Source organism: Sarcophilus harrisii, chromosome 5 (assembly GCF_902635505.1).
Source record: "Sarcophilus harrisii chromosome 5, mSarHar1.11, whole genome shotgun sequence".
Lineage (NCBI taxonomy): Eukaryota > Metazoa > Chordata > Mammalia > Dasyuromorphia > Dasyuridae > Sarcophilus > Sarcophilus harrisii.
In genome coordinates this window covers 147,094,492-147,118,420 of record NC_045430.1, presented here as the reverse complement: position 1 = coordinate 147,118,420, position 23,929 = coordinate 147,094,492, and the positions used below count along the sequence as shown (strand labels likewise).

Sequence of the window (23,929 nt, the reverse complement as noted above, 5' to 3'; positions counted from 1 at the left end):
ATTGTCTACCTCCTCTTGTAACTTGATTCAGTTTCTTCAAAAATTTAGATGTCATACCATTTGGTGTATATATATGTTTAGTATTGATATTACTTCATGGTCCAAGGTACTTTCAGAAAGATATATTTTCTTTCCTTATCACTTTTAATTAGATTCTACTACCTTTGCTTTATCTGAGATATGATTGCTACCCTTTTTTTTTTTTGCTTCATCAGAACCATAATAGATTCTGTTCAAGTTCCTTACTTTGTGCATGTCATTAGCTTCCACTTACCCAATTCTAATTTTTAAGGAATCATTTTCTTCAGAAGATTCTCTACCTTTTTTTTTTTTTTTGCATTTGCTAATTCAGCTTTTCAAGAAGTTCTTTTCTTATTTTCCCCCCTCATGTTTTAAAATTTGATTTAGCATTTCTTTTTCCCCGGTTACATGTAAAAACAATTTTTAACATTTGTTTTTGAAACTTTTGAGTTCCATATTCTTTCCCTTCCTCTCTGCTCCCACTGAGAATGAAAGTAATTCAATATAGATTAAACATGCAAAACATTTCCATAATAATCATATTGTAAAAGAAAACAAAGACAAAAAAATTCCCCAAATGAACAAACAAAAAACCCTCAAGAAAAATAAAATTTAAAAAGTATGTTTCTCCTTTCCCATTCAGACAGCATTGTTCTTTCTCTGGGGACACATAGCATTTTTCATCATTAAGTCCTTCAGTTTTCTTGGATCACTGTATTGTTGAGAATAAGTCATTCACTGCTGAGAACAATTGATTGCTGTTACTTTGTGCATAGGACATTTCACTCTGCATCAGTTCATTAAAGTCCAGTTTTTCTGAGCACTCTGTTCATCATTTCTTATAGCACAACAGTATTCCATCATAATCACATATCAGAATATGTTCAGCCTTTCCCCACCCCAGTTGATGGGTATCCCTCAATTTCCAATTCTTTATTTCCAAAAAAAGAACATATATATATATATATATATATATATATATATATATATATATATATATATATTTAAAACATATAGGTCCTTTTCCTTTTTTTTTTTAAATCTCTTTTGGGATACAAATATAATAGCAGTATCATAAGTCAAAAGGATATCATGGTTTTATAGCCCTTTGGGCATAGTTCCAAATTGTTTTAAAGAATAGTTAAATCAGTTCACAACTCCGCCAAGAGTACATTAATATCTCATTTTTCCACAGCCCTTCCACCATTCATCATTTTCCTTTCTTATGCTACTAGCCAATCTAATAGGTATGTAGCAGCAGTACTTCAGAATTATTTTATTTGCATTTCTCCAATTAATAGTGAATTAGAGCATTTTTTTCATAAAGCTAGAGATAGCTAAGATTACTTCATATGAAAACTGTTATCTTTTGATCATTTATTAACATTTATTAATAAATTAATAAAGTAACTTTTTATAAACTGGATGAGGCCTTTATCAGAGAAACTTTCTCTTTTTTTTTTTTTAATAATTACTCTTGCTAACTCTATTTCCCCCCTGTTTATATTCCATTTTCTCTCCTTTCACCTTCTCTCTCAAGGAGTACTTAGTTTTTCTTCAGTGAGTTTTTTTTTTTAATCTTTTCATTTGGTTAATTCTGCTTTTTAAGGAGGTTTCTCTTCAGTTGTGCATCTTTTACCATTTGGGCTATTCTCTTTTTAAAAGTTTTATTTTTATTTTTTTGTATTGTTGTGCTTCCTTTACCAAACTGTTGACTCTTTATGATTTTCTTATATTTCTTGTATCGTGTTTCTTTTCCCAGTTTTTACTTTATCTCTCTTAATTTGATTTTTAAAATCCTTTTTAAGGTTGAGGGCTTGAAATCAATTCTTCTTTAAAGCTTTGCATGTAGCTGCTTTGATTTCATTGTGTTCTGAGTTTGTGTTTTTTGATGTTCCTTTTTTATGATTAGGTTTTGTTGTGTTTTTTTTTTTTGGGGGAGTTGTTCATTTCTCTACCCTATTTCTTGACAATTAACTTTTATGTTTAAGTTGGTTTCTGCTCCCTAGGTGGAGAGGATACTACCTCAAGCTTCAGGTTTTTCATGTTGGTGTGTTCAGAGCTAGTTCTGAGTGGGAATGGTGTGTGTGGTTAAGTTTTAATTTTTCCAAGGTGGTATGATCTAAGGAGAGAGCTAATCACTACTCTCCTGAATTGTGCTTGCCTGTGAAACACCACAAATACGCTTTTCTAACTTTTAACTGTGATCAGGGTCCCCACTCCTGTTAGTGCTCCTCCTTGCACTAGGACTGTGACATAGAACTGCTTGTGGGCAATGCTATAAAGTCCTGCTCCCAAGGCTAGCAAAGGATCTCCTACAAGTTCTTTTTGACCATTTATCTGAGCCCCTTACTGTCCGTATGCTGACAGCTCTAGAAGCCATTGCAGCCATCTATTTAGTCACTCCCCAAACCTGCTACTGGTTTGCTAGATGTGGCTTCTGCTCCACTCTCACCTCACTAAAATAGATCTTTCTGACTAACCTTCCAAGTTATCTTGAGTTGGAAAATTATTTCATCCTGTTCTTTTGCTGGTTCTGCCACTGCAGAATTTGTTTTGAGACATTATTTTAACACTGTTTAGAAGGGAATTTTGAGAAGCATAATTAAATCCCTACCTTTCTCTGCCATCTTGGCTCTATCTCATCTTGATCATACTTTTAACCAAATAACATGTTATGATGACACAAGAAAATTTGGATTCTAATATGTGGTCATGTCTTATAAAGCAAAATATTTGATAAGCAAGTTCACATGGTAGATAGATGGTCAATATTGAAGTCAAGAAATCCTGGTTTTGAGTCTTGCCTCTGACACATAAAATAATATGATAGACAAGATATTTAATTTTTCAGAATCTCTAGGCAATTCTATAAGACTATAAATTATAGACAAATTATATTGTCAATATGTATTGTTTGAGGAAATTTTCATTTCAAGAATTCCTTACAGAACCTAGAGGTCTGAACAAAAAATACAAATATCCTACTTTTTGCAGGAGCATGGAATCACCATCTTTGAACCTCTCATTCCTCAAATAAGCTTTAAATGTATATTCCATAGCATAAGTTACAATACAAGTTCCTTGAAGCAAGAATTGTTTTCTTCTCATCTATATATCCTGAATCCTAACACAATGTTTAGTATAGAGGAGGAGCTGATAAATGTTTGTAACATTCAACTAAAATATGAACTGGTATTACCTTTCTTTTGCAGAAAGTGCTTTCCATTGAGCTGAATGCACCAGTTCCTGAATCTTTAAATGCCAAAATTCAAAATTCTACCATAGAAAAGAAGTAAAGGATTGAACTTTGAAGAATAGTCTTTTAACTCAACCTTATTTAAGGTTACTTTTAATATCACTCACCATTCCTCCTCCAAAAGAGCGATCCCAGTTGCCAATCAGAGTATTTGCAACCATAAGAGAGATTGTGTCTGGATGAGACCAACCAACTGCTTCAACAGCAATTGCAATATGTGCCAAAGGCATCTTATCATCCCTCACACGAATCTAGTTAAGATTAAGAAAAGACAACTCTAGTTAAGAAAATATAAAATGCAAGATCATATGTCGAAAAAGCTTTATAAAAAAATTTTAATACTTCAAAAGTTCTATAATTTCAGGTGTGTATTTTTCTAGGTCAGTCAGAGCTAGCCCACGACAAAAGTTCTAATCTCTAACTGGGGTTGAGGACTCACCTCATGGTATGTGCTTTTCATTGGGGAACAGTTAGAGCTGAAAGGGAGATTAAAGATGGCAAGTTTTCCTTTTTCCCTTTTTTTTTCAGGGTTCTTCTGACATTGCAACCCTTTCCCCTCCCCTTTCCATCCTGTGTTGCCTCTTCTCTCCCCTACACTTTATGGATTATTTCATGGTTACTATGTTAAGAAAAAGGCATATTACAATAATTAACATTTTGATATGAAGAATTATATGTGGAAAATTGTATTTTCAGCAATCGCTAGCAAAAGACCAATTTTTGATGAACACATGAACCTAACATTCCCATTTCCCATAAGTTCAATGTATCAATATTCATATTTTTTACTTTTATGCCATTTTCTAGGAACATTATCTCTGTGAAAATTAAAAATATTGTGTGTGTGTGTGTGTGTGTGTGTGTGTGTGTGTAAAAAACAAAACAGTTCTGATCAAAAATCAAAGAAAAGGCTTTATTATAAACAGTTTCACAATGATACTATAGCTAAAAGCAAAAATCCAGTCAATATTTTTGATTGCCTGAAGCTCTCCCCTGCATCTAGCTATCTCCAAGCTTTCCAGATTTCACTACCATGGCTGATCTGCAAAGTTACCTTGACAAATCCATTGTTCTTTGTGGCCTGCTTACCCTAGCATATCCCTTTGCTATGCTGGCCTCAATCTCCCACTGGTGAATTCCTCCCAGGACTTCCATTTTTAGAAGAAGCCCAACCCAGCCAACTTTCATTTCTTTTCTTGTGTTTTGCTTCAGACTTTCCAATCTTTAACACCATGTTATCATGAACCCACACTAGATACCTTCACATTTCTCCTCCCTACTCCCAGCCTTATTTCTAGCTGCCTTTTATAAGATGTTTTTTCCCATTAAACTATAAGATCCTTGAGGGCAGCAGCCATCACTTTGCTTATATTTCTATTCTCAACACTTAACACAGTATCTGGCACATAACAAGCATTTAACAATTGCTTCTTGTCAATTTGAGACTTAAGTTCCCATCTATCATTCCTATTAGAAATAGCTAACTAGTTAGCTAGCTATATTACACACATATCAGTTGATATAAGGAAATCAATGAAATGTTTTAGGTGGCTTGTGAATTTACCTCACTTCCTGTAAATTTGCAGGCAGGCAAAGCTGGTATTTTTCCTTCATGTGCTGATAAAGAATTACCAAAATGAAATTTTGCTAAATCAAGCAGTTCATCGTGAGACACTCCTAAAATGAAAAGAAAATATCTCTATATGTATAGAGTTTGTTATACAATTAAATCCTAACATTTTTTATTTTACCATAAATTCGGCATGTATTCTAAATAGAATATATTTCAAACTCATCTAAACTCAAATAGAAATTACATTTAGTTTTAAAAATTAAAATTACATAAAACTTTTCAGAAATATCTTACTAGGTAATATACTTAAAACTGTAACCTCAGGTATTACAAGAGTCAATCTATAAACTAAATCACAGAGAAATGGAGACTAAACTTGATCTAAGGCACTTAGGGAAAGCTTGCTAGTATATAGAGTTGCTTGCATTTACATAGTTCTCAAAAGAAAAAGACAACTTTATACCAAAATTAGCACTCTTAACTGGATGTGCTAAACCCCCTTCACTAATGTGACGAGACATGACAGAGAAATCAAAAGGAGCGCCACCTGGTAGGAAATGAAGAAATGGTTGGCCCGAGTGCCCCCCTTCAGTGGAGGTTGTGACCCTAACTAATAATACTCAAGGGTATGAAATGTACATAAGTAAAAAATAAATGCAAGGTAATTTGAAAAGAGAAAAAAGCACTAATAATTGGAACAGGGACATCTTCACTAAACTGAATCTTGCAAGAAGTTAAGAATTCTAATATGCATTTCTGGCTTTTGGAGACAAGAGGTAGGTAGGAGGATACCAACTTCAGGGAACAGCTAGTAGTCCAATTTAGTTGAAAGACAGAATTAATAAAGAACTTTACTAAAGCTAATAAATATAAGTTACAGTTACACTAAGATCCTGGATAAAAAACAGAAAAAATCATCACCAGCAGGTTGGCTACCAGGTGATCAGTTTTTTGACCACAATAACTCACAAAATCATCCATCTATACTGACAAAAAACATGGACCTTAATCTTTATCCTGAACTCTAATCTCATATCACCAACTGGCTGACAAACATTGCCACCTAGCTGTGTCATGGGCATCGCAAACTCAACATTTACAAGGCTCTTCTCTCACTCTAAATACTATCTTATCCCTATTAAGCACAATCACCTAGATATGTAATCTCTTTGTCACCCATGACTATATCTTTTCCTCATTATTAGATAACCAGTAGGCAAATCTTAATAGATTCTACCTCCAAAAGTTCTCTTCTATACATCTCCTTTTCTCTACTCACATGTAGTCACCATGTAGTTCAGGCCCTCATCTCCACTCATTTGAACCATTTTAATGCCCCACAAATTTCCAGTCTATCCTCTTTCCAATAAATCCTTCACACAAAAGACTGGCAATTTCATTGAGAAGGAGACTCAATTCAATCCAACATCCTACTACATGCAAGGCTGCAAAGAATACAAAGACAAAAATACGATCCCTCCAGCCAGTCAGTAAGCATTTATTTATCATGTACTAAGATCTGTGCTAAGTGGGGATTAGAAATATGAAAAAGGCAGTCCCTATCCTTAAGGAGTTTACAATCTAATGGGGGAAGATAACATAGAAAAGGAAGTTAAAAAGGGGGATTACAGTGGGAAAAGAAAGTAGTCAGACAACTACTAAAGTCATTTTACTAAGGTAGAGTTCTCACCATTCCCTTGCAGAAAACTGGTGATTTTGTACTTACTTTAAAATAAAATGCAGATTCTTCAATCTAACATTAAAGCTTTCCACAATCTAACTTGAACCTTTTAAACCCCTAAATAACTTCCCCCCCTAATATATTAGTCTTCTTTAAACTAAACTGGACTACCAGCTGTACCCTTAAGTTGGCCCTCTATTTCCTACCTCTGCCTCCAATACCAGAAATGAGTATCAAAATTCTCATCTTCCTTCAAGATTCAGTTTATCATCTCTTCAATTAAAATGTCCCTGATCCTCCCAGTTATTAGTGCTCTTTCCTTTTTCAAATCACCTTGCATTTATTTTTTATTCATGTATATCTCCTACCCTCGAGTTTTAGTTAAGGTCACAACCTCCACAGAAGGAGGGCACTCAAGCCAACCATCTCTTCATTTTCTACCAGGCTGTATTCCTTTAGATTTCTCCATCATGTCCCCTCACTGGATACTTTCCCTTCCCATCTCCCTTTCCACCTTCTTTTTTTTGTGTTGTTTTCTCCCTTTAGACTGTAAACTCCTTGAAGACAGGAACTGTCTTTCTTTTCCATTTTTGTACCCCAGAGCTTACTACAGTGCCAGGCACATAAACTGACACTTAAGAAATGTTTATGTACTGGTAGGGGATACTTTGTTTTTGTTTTTCTATCCTTTGGAGTCTGACACAATGTGAGACATGTTATAGGCTACTGAACTGAATTGAGTCTCTCTCCCAATAAAATCACCAATCTTTTGAAGTATATGCAAGTTATCAAAAAAGCATCAGTAACAAAAAGATGAACCAAGACACACTTATAATCCCCAAAGAAATTAAATCTAGAATCAATAGTGAAAAGTGGAGAAATTGCAAAAGGAGAAACAAAACATTTTGATAGTTAACTTAAAATGGGGGGGAGAGGAGGAGGAAACCACGTGATAGAGAATCCTTTGCTCTCTAGCAATTTGTTATTTTCTGTCCCTATGCTATCAAACAAATGGTACCAAACTTTTGGGAGCTTTATTGTCATGTCTGTGCATTCAAATGCCTGGTGTTTTCAATGGAAACTTCAAGAACTTTTCACTCATGATCAGTGGATCAGCTCCACATTGTGCCAAGACAAGGCTTAGGAAACTTAAAACAGTGTTCATTCAAAAGAAATCAAAATCTTATACTCAAAAAATATTTGTTAGAAAAGTAAACTTAAAAGTCTCCATAAATTAAACATCTTCCAAGCAAAAATATGTCCCACTCTATCTCTGATTTTGAACTTTACTAATATGGAAAGAGTTCATAATTTATTCTATAACTGAAACATATTTAAGATTTTAAAAGTTTCTATCTTCAAAATGAATGAAATATCTACTCCACTTCTTCCCTCTACCTTAGATTTTTATAGATTTAGTGACTTAGGTATTAAATGTGGAGCTACATGGAAGCACCTCCCAACCAGTTTAAAGTAATGTAAAAAACTATGGAAAAGAGCCCAGTGAAATGGACACAAAACATATCAAATACTTTGCATGTCTGATCACCTACCTCCAGCAGCAGCAAGAACAATCCTTGGACCCTTATAATGTGTTGTTATGTATTCCACCAGATCTTTACGGTTTATAGATCTGAAAGTGCAAAAAGAAAGATGGTTAAAAAATAAAAGAAAAGTAGAACACCACTGACTTCCAATATCGCTTTGAAGATGTGCTATAATAATATGTGTCAGATATGTAAAAAGAAGCATCTCAACTGTCATACTTCATACTAAAGAAAAAAGCAAGATGTCTATATCTCTCATCTATACTCAAGAATAGCCTTGAGTCAAAGTGAAGTACTACCTAATAACTGATTCTTCCAAATTTTAAGGTTTGTAAGCTTAAATGTCAATCTAATAAATATATATCAAGGAGTCATGTGGGGTTAAATACAGCAAATAATACATTATATAGTTACATTTTCATGTTTATATGATTAACAAATGAAATCTAGAATCTCTAAGTTGACACTTCCAAGCATGGAAAAAACAATGCTCTCATGGCAGTCCATTACTAATGATTTACCATATTATTTCCTATTACCACAAAATCCTGAGCATCAGAGAATATACTTACTTTATATTTTCTGTGGGTCCCAAAATTGTCCGTCCAAGAGCAGTATTTTGGTAGGCTGTAGCATGAAGATAATCAAAAACAACTTCTTGTAAATTGGTTTCAACTTCCTGCATCTCTCGGAGGATAACTCCACGTTCCCGTTCAATCTCAGCTTCTCCCAATGTACTATTCTGTATTATATCAGCAAGAATTTCCACAGCTAGTACAAAAAATCCCAAAATTCATGAATTATCATTTTTACATTAATAGAGCATAACAAATTTTTACATTAATAGAGCAACAGTATGTCCTAAAGATTAGGAAGACCTGAATTCAAATTTTTTCTTTTAAAATATACTAGATATAGAGAGGCTCTTTGGGACTAAGAATCTGCTTTATTTTGTTATTTAATGTTGGATGCAGAGGAAAGTGAATGTGTTTTCCCATATCCCTCTTTTTGTGATGATAGTAAGTTGTTAGAAACTGTAGAAATTAAACATGGAGCCCTGTTAAAAATAAATAAATAAATAAATAAAATATACTAGCTATGGGATGTGAGCATATTAATTAATTAATTTCTCAGCCTCATGCTCTATGACTATGAGTTGGATGTCAGTATATTTTGGTAGAATGAGATTCCTCATTGGAGTTTTCTATCTCAATGAAATAAGTCTGGTAGAAAAACAAGAAAAAACAAATCCAAAAAAAAAAAAAAAAAAATGGTTGTCAATAAAGCTACCTAGTGCTATGCAAAAAAAAAAAAAAAAAGAAAAAGTACAATACACTAGATACCCAAGGCACCTAAAAATGTAGAGATTATTGTTTATAGAAATAAAAAATGGGAAAAGGATTCAATATTTAACAAATGTTTCTATTTTCTATTTGGACTTATGGTTCCACCAGAACAATGTCAGCTGAGAACTCCCTCTATCAATGCAGACCAACAATTAATACCTTTTACCATTTAATCTTACAACTACCTAAGAATAGGCTGAGGAAACACTAGTTAGGATGCAATTCATATGAAAAGACTGTAATTTTTTTTTTGGTCATTTTATTTTATTTTTTATTTAATAGCCTTTTATTTACAGGTTATATGCATGGGTAACTTTACAGCATTAACAATTGCCAAACCTCTTGTTCCAATTTTTCACCTCTTACCCCCCACTCCCTCCCCCAGATGGCAGGATGACTAGTAGATGTTAAATATATTAAAATATAAATTAGATACACAATAAGTATACATGATCAAAACATTATTTTGCTGTACAAAAAGAATCAGATTCTGAAATATTGTACAATTAGCCTGTGAAGGAAATCAAAAATGCAGGTGGGCATAAATATAGGGATTGGGAATTCAATGTAATGGTTTTTAGTCATCTCCCAAAAAGACTGTAATTTTAATTGAATGTACACTCAGTATAAATCAGTGGTGAGAAATAAGAATCAAAAAAGCTACTTCAGTCTCAAGTGACCAAATATAATATTGAGAATTAGGGAATAAAGAAGTCTCACCCTGCCTTGGTCAGAATGTATATGAAATACTGTTTCAGTTCTGGGCACCACATCTTAGCAGGGACTTTCAGCAGACAGCCAAAACTGAGAGATTATTAAGGCAATGAGATTCAAAACTATATGATATAAAATAATTTGAGTATGTTCACACTGACAATCGACAAAGAATGTGCCAAAATATTCTAAGAATTGTCTTACAAGGATGAGACTTAATTCAGCTGAAATGGAAGAACTAAAATTAGTGGTAGAAATTTTAAGGAGGTAGATTTTAGAGCTGTCCAAAAGTAGAATTAGTTGTCTTCTAAGATGGTGAATTCTTCATAATCAGGAATGTTGCAAAGGATTCATCCATTTAAAAGGGCGTTGGACTAAAAGATTTCTAATATTTTTTTTTTTCAATTCTACAATTCTATTTTTCTAAAGCTTTCATGAGAAAAGGGAAATATGGACCCCAAAAGAAATATAATACCCTTCAAGAGATATTTTCAGAATTTTGTAAATAAAAATAATAAATACCTCTTGGCAAATCTTTTGAGAAGGCCTTAGCATAATACACTGTTTGTTCTCTGGATGTGTAAGCATTGAGGTGAGCACCCATGTTCTCAATCTCAAGCTCCAGATCTAATTGAGATCTTTTTTTGGTGCCCTGAAAAAAAGAAGGAGAGGAATAAATGAAGTAGAGAGTTGATTAAGTTGACTATACAGTCCTCAATTTAACAAAAACAAAACTTTTTTAAATTTAAATTTTATTTTTAGTTTCAGTTCACTTCCTCTCTCCCTTCTCCCACTGTCCCAATCATTGAGAAGGTAAAACGAACAAAATTACAAATATGTGTAGTTATGCAAAATAAATTCCTGTATTAGCCATGTCCAAGAAAAAAAAAAAAAACTTCAATGAAATGTGCACTGAGTTTTATCACAGATCAGTGCTACTAAGTCTTTCAAACTTGATTATGTTTACCACATTGCTGTTACTACGTAAGTTGGTTTCCTAGTTCTGCCTACTTTACCTTAGTTTTGTGCAAGACTTCCCAGGTTTCTCTGAAACTATTTTCTTCATCATTTCTTACAGCATAGTAGTATTCTATCACAGTCATTCCCCAGTTGATGGGGAATGACTCAGTTTCCCTCAGTTTCCAATACTTTGCTACTACAAAAAGAGCTTACAAATATTTCTGTACATGTAGATCCTTTTCCTCTTTATTTTCTTTCTTTCTTTTTTTTTTTAAGATAAAGAATAAATAGCAGTATGTGTGGTTTAATAGCTTTTTGGGAAAAATTCCAAATTGCTTTCCGGAATGACTGGACTGGTTCACAGTTTCACCAATAGTGTATTAAAATACCTGTTTCCCCACAGCCTCTTGAGCACTTGCAATTTTTCATTTTTGTTAATTTAGCTCTTTGATGGTTGTAAAGTGATAGCTCAAAGAGTAATGATTACTTTTAAGTGCCAATTATGTGAGCACTGCACTATACTCCACATAAGGTATAACATTTATTTGAAAAATATGCATTTATGAAGTCTAAAGTGAGGAAGGTAAGATGACATACAACAACTACAAATAAAGCATACACAGTGGGTACATAAAAGAGGTGCTTTACATATCACATATAAGGACTACAAAGACTATGAGACAAGGTGAATTTCAAGTAAACTGCTCTGATTGCTTAAGGGAAAAGTACATTGGGCTCTAAAGGCAAGTAGGTGGTACGATAGATAAGAGTCCTGGGCTTGGACTCAGCAAGGCCTGAACTTGAAGCCCATCTCAGATACTTTTGCCTGAGTTTCTTCAACTAAAACAGTGACAATAATGGCACCTACTTCTCAGGGTTGTTCTGAGAATTAATAAAACAATACTTGCAAAGCACTTAGCATAGTGTCTGACAGATAGCAAATGCTTAATTAATCCATTCTTCTTTTCTTTCCTTCATTCTCAAGAGGTGCCTATTTAGATTATCCTTATATCACAAAAAACTTTTTCTCTGAACTTTAAACTCAAGTATCACCAGTGTCTTAAAGATGCTACTGAAGACCAGCAAAGACACAGTAAAATAGGACAGTAGAAAAGAATGACATGTGCTCTATCACAGATAATTAATCAGCTTTATAGTCTGAAAGAAAATATACCAAACAAATCTGACAACTTGCCTTAAAAGCCATATGTTCCAAAAAATGAGCTGTTCCATTATTCTTCTCATTTTCATATCGACTTCCAGCATCAATCCAAAGTCCAACCTTATGAAAATACCAAAAACAAAACAAAAAATAACAAAAGACCACCCATCTTGGTTTGTTACTTCAAAGTTATATTTACTGTAATGAATTAATAGTTCGTTTATAATAGTGAATAGGATTCAAGATGTGGAGTCATCAAGGTTGTTATAATAATAGTACAAAATAACATTTGCTACCAGGACAAAAATGATAATACATTGTAAGAGCCAAAGGAAACAGTAGAAAGAGTAATGTGTTATACTCTAGGTTCAAGGTCACCCCTGGAAACCAAAGATACTAGCCGTGCTATCAAGCAAAGGACTTAAGGCCTGAAAAGCAGTAAATTTACAGCCAGTAGTTGTCTTCTTCAAATGAATCCTCACCCAAAAAAAGATTACCTACTGTGCATGTTGAGAGGCCAGAGTCTTCAGAAGCTACTCTGAGTCCATTTTCCAAAGTTGTTACTCTTGTCTCAGGAACATTCAAAACTACTTGTGCGGCTGCTTGTGTACTTCTTAATCTGTTCACTCCAAAATTTATGGGCTGAAAAAAAAATTACAATAAATATTATACTCTAATATAAACTATATAAATCTTTAGCCAACTTTCAGTTACAAAAATATGAGATGTCTGCAGGTCTTAGAATATTTTTACATCTCTTAGGATTCTCCCTTCCCTGGAATAGTGTTAGTGGAAAGAATTCCAGCCTTGAAGAAACTTGAACATAAATCCCAATTCTGACACTAGCTATGTAACTATATACAATGATATGCTGAAGCTCAGTTTCCTTATTGATAAATAGGAATAATAATAACACTAACTATATCAAAGAGTTGCCAAAAGAAAAAAAATCTTAAATGTACTTCTTAAACTGTAAATCTTAAAGCACTAAGTAACTGTGGGTTAATAGTATAAAAGCCATTCAAAATGGTGAATATGTCTGCTGAGGAATAAATTCATAAAACTTGACAGAGTTCTACTGATCAATGTATCAGTGTCAGTTAGACTCCATCTTTGATAATGCATGTGAAATTCTTGCGTTCCCCTTCAATACATCCATTCTCATCTCCCTTGTCCTCAACTAGCCCCCCCCCCAAAAAAAAAAAAAAAAAGCAGAGATAAATCAAAGTTTACTATATGAATCTCAACTTTTTCAAGTGTTCATTTAGTATAATGGAAGGAAAAGAGCCTGAATTTAGAATACAAAGACATAAAATTGAAATCCATCCATCAATCAATAATCACTTATTAAACACTTACTGTATGGGTGCCAATGCTAATGCAATATTCTAACAACTGGGGTTACAAAAGGGCAAAAGACAATCCCTTCTTTCAAAAAATTCATAATCTAATGAGGGAGAAAGAAAACAAATATATATATCAAGCTATGTATAGGATAAAAAAGAAATATTACAAGAGAAATCCCTAGAATTAAGAGGGGTTCACAAAAGTTTCCTATAGCAGATTGGACTCTAGATGGGACTTAAAGAACACCAGAGAAGCCAAGAAGCAAGAGATGAGGGACAACCAGAGAAAATGCTCAGAGTCAAGAGATGTTGTGGCATGTTTAAGTAACAGCAAGTGGGCCAGAGTCACTGGATTAAAGAGTACATAGTGGGGAGTGAGGTGTAAAAAGATTGGAAAGTTGAGGGAGGGGTTATGAAGGGTTTTGAAAGTTAATCTGGGGGGGGGAGGAGCAGAGCCTAGATAGCAGAGAGGACACACACTTCATTCTGAGCTCCCTTCAACCCTCACTTGCTAATTACCTAGTTCTGCCTCAGAAATAGTGCTTGAATGGTAGAATCCACGAATATTGGGAATACAATAAATTGCCAGCCAGAGATAATTTGGAAGACTGCCAGAAAAGGTCTGTCTTGATTAGATGGGAGGAGGCCAGCGAAGGCAGGGAGGCAGAGGACAGAGGCTAGCACAATGAGCGGAATGGGGCAGGGCAGTCTCTGCCGGTAGAGAACTTGCAGAGAGGACTCTACCACAGGCTGGCGGCTCTGCTTTGGTTGCAAAGCAGTAGATCAGCAGAGTAGTTATACGAACACCAAAGGTAGAGTGTACCCCCAAACGCCAGAATTTAACAGGACCTGGCCATACCCACCCAGCTCCAGGAGTGACTCAGCACAATCACAGGGTAGCTACGCAGCCATAGTCTGCAGCACGGAGCTTTTCCGCTGCTCATCCCAGGGCAGCCGCTGTCAGCGGGGCTCTGCCCAGGACAGTAACACTTCCGCAGAAGTGAGGCCGTTCTTTGCAGCCCATTGGCAAGACAGCTATTGTCTGTCTGTCCCTATTCTATAGAGGAAGCTGAGACCCTCTTTGCCCTGAAGGCAGACCCTAAGGGCTTTAAAAAGAAATGAGTAAAAAGGCCAAGCGAGTTCTAACTATAGATAGCTTCTATACAGCAAGAGAGCAGATTTCTAACCCTGAGGAGACTAATAGCAGACAATCTCCAGACAAAACTCCAAAGGGTGATATAATCTGGTCCCCAACACAAAAGGCTCTCCTAGAAGAAATTAGAAAAGATCTTAAAAGAGAGCTAGAAGAAAAATGGGGAAAGGAAAAAGAAGTTCTGAAAGAGAGTATGGAAAAAGCAAATAACTCATTAAAAGAAAGATTTGATAAAGTGGAAAAAGAAAACAATTTCCTGAAATGTGAAATGGAAAAGCTAAAGAACTCCCAGAGAAACAGAATTTGCGAATTGGAAAAGATAAAGAACTCCCAGGAAAGTAGGATTTCTGAATTGGAAAAAGAAAATAACTATTTTTTAAAAAATTAGTAAAATGGAAAAAAATTCCATAGAGCAAAACAATTCATTTAAAAACTCAATTCGATATATACAAAAAGAAGAAAAAAGTTAATGAAAAAAATAACTTATTAAAAATCAGAACTGAACAAATAGAAATGAACAATTCGTTGAGACATCAAGAATCAGTCAAGCAAAACCAAAAGAAAAAAAAATAGAAAAAATGTTAAATATCTACTTAGAAAAACAACAGACCCGGAAAATAGACCTAGGAGAGATAATCTGAGGGTTATTGGACTTCCTGAAAATTATGATGAAAAAAAAAAAGAGCCTAGACACTATTTTACAGGAAATCATCAAAGAGAACTGCCTAGATGTAACAGAATCAGAAGGTAAAATAGGCACTGAAAGAACTCATCAAAAACCTTCTGAAAGAGACCCCAAAATAAAAACTCCAAGGAATATTGTGGCTAAATTTCAGAACTATCAGACTAAGGGAAAAAAACATTACAAACAGCCAGAAAAAACAATTCAAATACCGAGGAGCCACAATAAGGATCACACAGGATCTAGCTGCTTCCACATTAAAGATCAAAGGGCCTGGAATATATTCTATAAAGCAAAAGAACTTGGAATGCAGCCAAGAATAAACTGCGCAGCTAAACTGAGCATTTTCTTCCAGGGAAGAAGATGGACATTCAATGAAACAGGTGGATTCCATTTATTCCTAATGAAAAAACCAGAGCTAAACAAAAAATTTGACCTCCTTCTCAGTTCCTTTATTAAATGATTTTTTTTCTTTTTTTAATAAAAAGTATTTTTTTCCCAATTACATGTAGTACAGTAATGTTAAATATATTTCCTCATTAATCATATTGTGAAAGAAGAAACAGAGCAAAGGGGAAAAGCCCCCAAAAGAAAAACAAAAGAAAATACTATGTCTCAATTTGCATTCAATTCCATCAGGTTGGCATTTTCCATCATGAGTCCTTTGAAATTATCTTGGATCATCACAATACTGAGAAGAGCTAAGTCCATCATAATCATAGATGATCTTCTGCAAAGACTGATCAAGACCAATTCATGAAGTAGTCTGATTTAAAAAGAACAGAACAGATCAAAGAAGTGATGGCATAGCCAAGTAAATAAAGAAAAATTGTGTGTGTACAATGGTCTCTAGGTTCTGCTCACTTAACTCAGCACCAGTTCATGTAAGTCTTTCTAGATTTTTCTAAAATCCGCCTGCTCATCATTTCTTATAGCACAATAATATTCCATCACATTCATATACAACTTGTCAGCCATTTCCCAATGATAGGCATCACCTCAATTTCTAATTCTTTGCCACCACAAAAAGAGCTGCTATAATTATTTTTACAAATATGACCTCACTATAATCACTGAGACTTGACAGAATGGGACTCAAGACTGGTTCATAAAATGGTCTTATTTAAAAAGAACAGAATAGATCAAAGAAGTGATGGCATAGCCAAGTAAATTAAGAAAAATTCATTTGATGAAAGGCAGGAACCAATGGGAGGAAATGTTTGTATAAAATGTATACATTTTACATTTGTAAACATTATGTAAACATATGGAAGAATGTTAGAAAAAATATATTGTATTGAAAAAAATTACAGATCACCTGGAGAGAAAGAATTATACAAGTTTGGGAAATAGATTTTGATGCAGGATCACTAATCTAGGGATCTATAGGACTTCTCTCTGGGCAACAGAGAAACCAACAAATCTGTGACTTAATGATTTCATCTTTCAAAAGGCAGAGAAAGCCTCAAGTAGAACTACTATTCTGAACATTTCTGACTAGCAAAGAATTGTTTTTTGAAGTAGAAATGACAAGTGAACTTATTTAAACATAGAACTTGTGATTTAAAAAAAAAAGAGGAAAGCGATGCATTTAGACTGATGTATCTATATTTGGAGAGACTGATTTCAAAGGGTGATGAAAGAGGATGGATGAGATCTATATTAGTATGACTTAAGAAAATTTAACAACCAATTCAAATTTTAAAAATTAGACACTACAAAAGGTAGAAGAGCAAATAACTTAAAATGAACACAAAGTAGTACAAAACTATTAGAATATCTGAAATACTAAAACCCAGAATGAGAGGCTGTGAATGCTAAGGATTACTTAGCAAAAGGAGTTTTTAAATTTTTGTATACTGGAGTCAAATAAAGATATGATGGCAATGAAAAACCTCATTACTTCTGTTTTCTCTTGCAAAAAAAAAAAATGGTCTTTGGATGGGGAAAAAACAGAATAAAAATGGCTAATAAGAAGCTGAAAATCAAAAATAAGGAAGTAGTAAAAAAAAAAGCAAAAACAAACAAAAACTCCAACTTATCTGTTCTCTAGTAATTGAAGTAAGCAGGGCCTAAAAACTACATCTTAGCGTATTGAAAAACTGATAGATATGAAAGCACTTATGAAGAGAAGTAGTGATTTCTAAAAGTCAGCATAACACCAGAAACCTCGGATTATATTAAAATAACACCATTTCTTTTTCTGACAGGGTTGTTTAACTAGATTGGTAGAACAGGAGAATGTCAAAGAATATATTTTAGTAAAAAATTTAGTAAAGATTTTGACAAAGTCTATAACAGGATCATCGACTAGAAGCTGGAAAAACGCTTACAAGTCATCTAGAGATGTCAAACTCAAATTGAAAGATGCCTTAAAAAAATAACAGGCTACCATTATCTCTTTCTTCTAGGTAGCTAAATAGTACTATGAATAGGAAGTTCTGGTTCAAATTCAGCTTTGGCATTTATTGTGCTGTATGATGCTGTACAAATTACTTTCCTTCTGTTTGTCTCAGCTTTCCTCAATTGCAAAATGGGAGATAATAATACCTCCCTTGTAGCACTGTTGTAGAATTGGACAAGATAGTATCTGTAAAGTGCTTTGTATAGGGCCTGGCACATGGGTATGTATTTTATATAAATGCCATTATTGTTGTACTGCAGTATATATATATATATATATATATATATATATATAGTTATTTATTTATTTATTTTGTTAAATATTTCTCAGTTGCAGCTCAATCTGGCTGCTATAGCACAGGTTGTACATAGAGGGTGGCAAGGTGAATCTGAACCTATGATCTAGACCAGGGCTTCTTAAACTTCTTCCACTCATGACTACTTTTTGCCCAAGAAATTTTTATGTGACTCCAAGTATATAGGAATATAAAATAGGTATACAAAAATAAACATAAAAATATGAATAAACATTAAAAAAAAATCTAAAATTTGTGACACCCCCTCCCCACATTCAGCTAGTTCTCAAACTACAGTTTAAGAATCTGGAATCTAAACTAACTCATTAATTTTACATATTAAAAAACTAGGCCAAGGTAGAGTGATTTGTCCAAGGTCAAACAGAGCTGGAATTCAAAAATCAGGATCTTTCATTTAAAATCTAGTCTACTTTTCACTAGACCATAATACTTTTAACAAGGAGAAATATTATTAGATGATAGGTTAATAAGTAAATTTGGAAATGCCAGAATAACTATATTCAGTGAAATCCTGTAGGCTAAATGTAAGGAGAACTTCCTAATAATTACAACTGCCTAGAAGAGGCTACCTCAGGAGGCGGTGGATAATGCAATAAAGTACTCAGGTAGCACAGTGGAGTTGAGAAGACAGAGTTTAAATCCTGCTTCAGATACTCACTTAGCTGTGTGACCCAGAGGCAAGTCACTCAACCACCTGTCTTCCTCAGTTTCCTCATCTAAAAAATGAGGATAAAAATAATACCATACAAAGCACCGGGAATACAAATTAAGGCAAAAAAAAAAAAAAAAAGGGTCACAGAGTCACAACAACATTTTTTACCAGGCAACTGTGCTAAGTAAATGTTTTAACAAATTTATCTCATTTGATCCTCACCACAACTGTGGAAGGTAGATACTAGGATGATCTCTACAATTAAAGAAACGGAAAGCAAAAGTGGTGTGACTTGCTCAGGGTCACACAGCTAGTCTTTGAGGATGGATTTGAATTCAGGTCTTTCTAAGTCCAGGACCAAGCGTCTAATCACTACTCCACCTAGCTGATTCTAGTGGGGAAAAAAGGAATATACTCATCCCTTCATCCTTGACTCTGATGAATTGGGGATAAATACAAGAAATCTTTTAACCTCCTGATTCTCAGATTCTTCATTTATAAAATGGGGATAATACTTTATCCATTTACCTCATAGGGTACTCTAAGGAAAATCTGTTTTTTTAAAAAATGTATTAATTTAATATTTTCCCCTAGTTACATTCAAAACAAAATTTTTTTACATTTGTTTTTAATTTTTTTGAGTTCTCAGTTCTCTCCCTTATTCCCACTCATAATTAAGAATCCACATGTGATGTTAACAAAACATTTCCATAAAAGTCAAGTTGTGAAAGAAAACATAGATCTCCTACCCTAATAAAAAATAAAAACCCTCAAGAAATAGTTAAGTTTAAAAAAGAGAGAAATGGAGAGAGAAAAAGAGAGAGAGAGAGAGATGTTAAAAAAACATTTCCATAAAAGTCAAGTTGTGAAAGAAAACATAGATCTCCTACCCTAATAAAAAATAAAAACTCTGAAGAAATAGTTAAGTTTAAAAAAAGAGAGAAATGGAGAGAGAAAAAGAGAGAGAGAGAGAGATGTTAAAAAAACATTTCCATAAAAGTCAAGTTGTGAAAGAAAACATAGATCTCCTACCCTAATAAAAAATAAAAACCCTCAAGAAATAGTTAAGTTTAAAAGAGAAATGGAGAGAGAAAGAGAGAGAGAGAGAGAGAGAGAATATGCTTTGATCTGTATTCAGGGTTGATCAATTCCTTATCTGGATATGAATAGGATTTTTCATCATAAATCCTTCAGAGTAGTCAAGGATAACTGTACTGCTGAGGATAAGAAAATCATTTACAGCTAGTCATTGCAGAACATTGCTATTCCTTTGTATACAGTACATTTCACTTTGTTCATGGAGGACTTTCTAGGTTTTGGGGGTTTTTTTTTGAAAGCACAAGGAAACTCTTGGTAAATCTTAAGAGCACTGTATAAATGAATTATTATAATTATCCTTGCCCAGCTGTGAACCGTCCTGCCATAAGAAAGAAAAAGAAACCAGGCATTGTCACTGGAAATTACAGTAGCCCTAGATCACCATTCCTGCTTCTACCTAGACTTTATAATCACAAAAGAACTAACTCCTGTGAAGGACCCAGTCATTCCCACCAACTGCAGCTAACTATCTCACTCACAACAGTCCAGTCAGCCTAGTTACTTATGAAAGAAAGAAGGGAGGCAGCTTGTATCAGAGAAGTTCAATCACTACCACCGTAACCAACAAGGGAAGAGTTTCAACTTTCCTCTTCTCACCTGACTCTTTTCAATTCCTTTTGTATGTTGTCTTCCCTCATTAGACTGTAATCTTCTTGAGGTTAAGGACTGGCTTTCTTTTTTGTTATATCCATACAGTGCTTGGCACATAGAAAGCATTTAATCAGTTTACTATTGACTGAATTCTTTACCCTTCAAAAATCCACACATCTCAAGGACAAACCTAGAACACAATCTTGTACATTTCTTTTCTTTTCTTTTTTTTTAAGTAACAGCTTTTTATTTTCAAAATACATGCAAAGACAGCTTTCAACATTCGCCCTTGCACAACCTTTTTCCCCCCTTCCTTCCCTCCAGCCCATTCCCTTGGCCAGCGAGCAATCCAATCTAGATGAAACACGTGCAATTCTCCTAATTTCCATTGATCACGCTGCAAACATCTTTTGTTTGTACATAATTGTCTCCCTCATTAGACTGCTCTCTCCTCGAAGATGGGGACTTAGCACAATGTATCATAAATCAGTTCAACAAATTCTCGTCAGAATTCAGCAAGGCGCTTTGCACACAGGAAGTGCTGCCTTCACGCAAGTCCCTCAAAGTCTTGCAGACGGCACCAATTCCTCACTTTTGAGAAAAAAAGTCGGTTTTGTACGTATCAGATTTGAGGTGCCAGTGGGACATTTAGGAGGAATTCTAATTTAATTTGTCAGACAAGTTTCAATATAGGAATAAAAGAGGACGTAGAGAAGATTATACCAATATAATTCGCATGTTCTGGGAAACGTAGAACTTGTGATTTAAAAAAAAAGAGGAAAGCGATGCATTTAGACTGATGTATCTATATTTGGAGAGACTGATTTCAAAGGGTGATGAAAGAGGATGGGTGAGATCTATATTAGTATGACTTAAAAGAAAATTTAACAACCAATTCAAATTTTAAAAATTAGACACTACAAAAGGTAGAAGAGCAAATAACTTAAAATGAACACGTTTTAGGTTTAAGACTTTACTAGGAAGGTACATTCACAAGATCTCGTTTCTCTCTCTAATTCACATTCAAGGTGGAGTTGAAATAAAGAGGACTTGGATTTGACTAAAACAAAGGTACTTCTTTTAACTTCCCGAGGCCTTCTCTCTATTCCTTTTCTGCTCTAAAAGTCAGTGTTTCCCCTAATTTCTACACTAAACACCGATCTATAACGCATCCAATGAGGAGCTCGTCAAGGATCAAGTGCGCCGCGATGCCCGCCGGGACTTGTAGTCTCCTGGCTTGCGTCAGAACCGCTAAGTCACGCGGTGTCATCTTCACCACCTCGGCGGCCGTAAGGTGGCCGGAAAAACCAGGCTGCCCCTCATCTTCCACGTTACCTCAACACTTACTCCGTCTCTCCTAGCTTTCCACCCGCGACCAAAGGGCCGAGGCGTCACGTGTAACTCACCCTTCGGGGCAGGAACTTGTCCGACAACCCCCAGAGACGCCGGGGCCCCGGCAGCAGTAAAGATCGGAGACCAGCAAGCGTCGCCATCTTGACTGGGGAACGGAACGGGATCTAAAAGCGTTGAGGGGAGCGGAGGAACTTCCGGGGTCTTACGGAAACATGCTCTCTTGCTCGTGAAGCGGGGCCTTGATCGCCACTGTGTGGCCACAATGGAGAATGACATGGCTCCTGTAAAGGGAAGACTAAATCTATATCATCCATCAATTTCATGAAATGCTCCAGCTTTTTTTTTAAAACTATTTCATTAGATTTTTTTCTACTGTAATCCCACGTATGTTATATTATTCACTTAAAAACATTCTTTTTTTTTCTTTTTTCTATATCATCCATCAATTTCATAAAATGCTCCAGCTTGTTTTTTAAACATTTTATAACTATTTCATTAGATTTTTTTCTACTGTAATCCTACGTATTTTATCTTATTCACATAAAAACATTATTCTTTTTTTCTTTTTTTTATATCATCCATTAATTTCATAAAATGCTCCAGCTTTTTTTTAAAACATTTTATAACTATTTCATTAGATTTTTTTCTATTGTAATCCCATGTATTTTATCTTATTCACTTAAAAACATTATTCTTTTTTTTTCTTTTTTCTTTATCATCCATCAATTTCATAAAATGCTCCAGCTTGTTTTTTAAACATTTTATAATTATTTCATTAGATTTTTTTCTACTGTAATCCCATGTATTTTATCTTATTCACTTAAAAACATTATTCTTTTTTTCTTTTTTTATATCATCCATCAATTTCATAAAATGCTCCAGCTTTTTTTTAAACATTTTATAACTATTTCATTAGATTTTTTTCTACTGTAATCCCACGTATCTTATTCACTTAAAAACATTATTCTTTTTTTCTTTTTTTTTATATCATCCATCAATTTCATAAAATGCTCCAGCTTTTTTTTAAACATTTTATAACTATTTCATTAGATTTTTTTCTATTGTAATCCCATGTATTTTATTCACTTAAAAACATTCTTTTTTTTTCTTTTTTCTTTATCATCCATCTATTTCATAAAATGCTCCAGCTTGTTTTTTAAACATTTTATAACTATTTCATTAGATTTTTTCTACTGTAATCCCACGTATTTTATCTTATTCACTTAAAAACATTATTCTTTTTTTTTCTTTTTTCTATATCATCCATCAATTTCATAAAATGCTCCAGCTTTTTTTAAAAACATTTTATAACTATTTCATTAGATTTTTTTCTACTGTAATCCCATGTATTTTATCTTATTCACTTAAAAACATTATTCTTTTTTTTTCTTCTTCTTCTTTTTTAATTGAGTAGTCTTTTATTTACAGGCTATATGTATGGGTCACTTTACAGCATTGACAATTGCCAAACCTCTTGTTCCAATTTTTCACCTCTTACCTCCCACCCCCTCCCCCAGATGGGAGGATGACCAGTAGATGTTCAATATATTAAAATATAAATTAGATGCACAATAAGTATACATGACCAAACCGTTATTTTGCTGTACAAAAAGAATCAGACTCTGAAATATTGTATAATCAGCCTGTGTAGGAAATCCAAAATGCAGGCAGGCAAAAACATAGGAATTGGGAATTCAGTGTAATGGAAAAACATTATTCTTTTAAAAATATTTATCTCATTAGATCCTTACATCAACCCCGGGAAGTAAGGAAGTAAGGGATTCCTCCCCCGAGGAGGAGTTACACGTGACGCCCTGGCCATTCAGGTCTTGGGTGGAAAACTAGAAGAGGATAAAGTAATTATCCTCCTTTCAACAGTTGAGGAAACTGAGGCAAATATAAGTTACACTCAAAATCACACATACAGGAATTGTCTGAAACCAAATTTGATCTTAGAACTTTCTTATTCCAGGCCCAGCATTCCACCTACAACATCACCAACCACCTCTACAGAAAACCATGTAAGGCAGGAAAAGAGACGTTGTGCCCCCAAAGGACAAATTGAACAATA

The 23,929-nt window shown here is 34.2% G+C and overlaps 1 protein-coding gene across 1 annotated transcript in view; it reads right to left on the bottom strand.

The window, feature by feature from the left end:
* The window catches only part of PMPCB (peptidase, mitochondrial processing subunit beta), a 29,543-nt gene extending 7,426 nt beyond the window's left edge, over positions 1-22,117 (bottom strand). Inside the window, exons 1-8 of the mRNA XM_003771477.4 lie at positions 21,912-22,117; positions 12,765-12,905; positions 12,297-12,383; positions 10,664-10,793; positions 8,654-8,852; positions 8,088-8,167; positions 4,845-4,957; positions 3,388-3,531 (exon numbers count right to left, since the gene is read on the bottom strand). Of these exons, the coding sequence (XP_003771525.1) occupies positions 3,388-3,531; positions 4,845-4,957; positions 8,088-8,167; positions 8,654-8,852; positions 10,664-10,793; positions 12,297-12,383; positions 12,765-12,905; positions 21,912-21,998 (981 nt within the window). The 5' untranslated portion in view covers positions 21,999-22,117. The remainder of the gene's footprint in view (positions 1-3,387; positions 3,532-4,844; positions 4,958-8,087; positions 8,168-8,653; positions 8,853-10,663; positions 10,794-12,296; positions 12,384-12,764; positions 12,906-21,911) is intronic.
* Between the last annotated feature and the right edge of the window lie 1,812 nt (positions 22,118-23,929).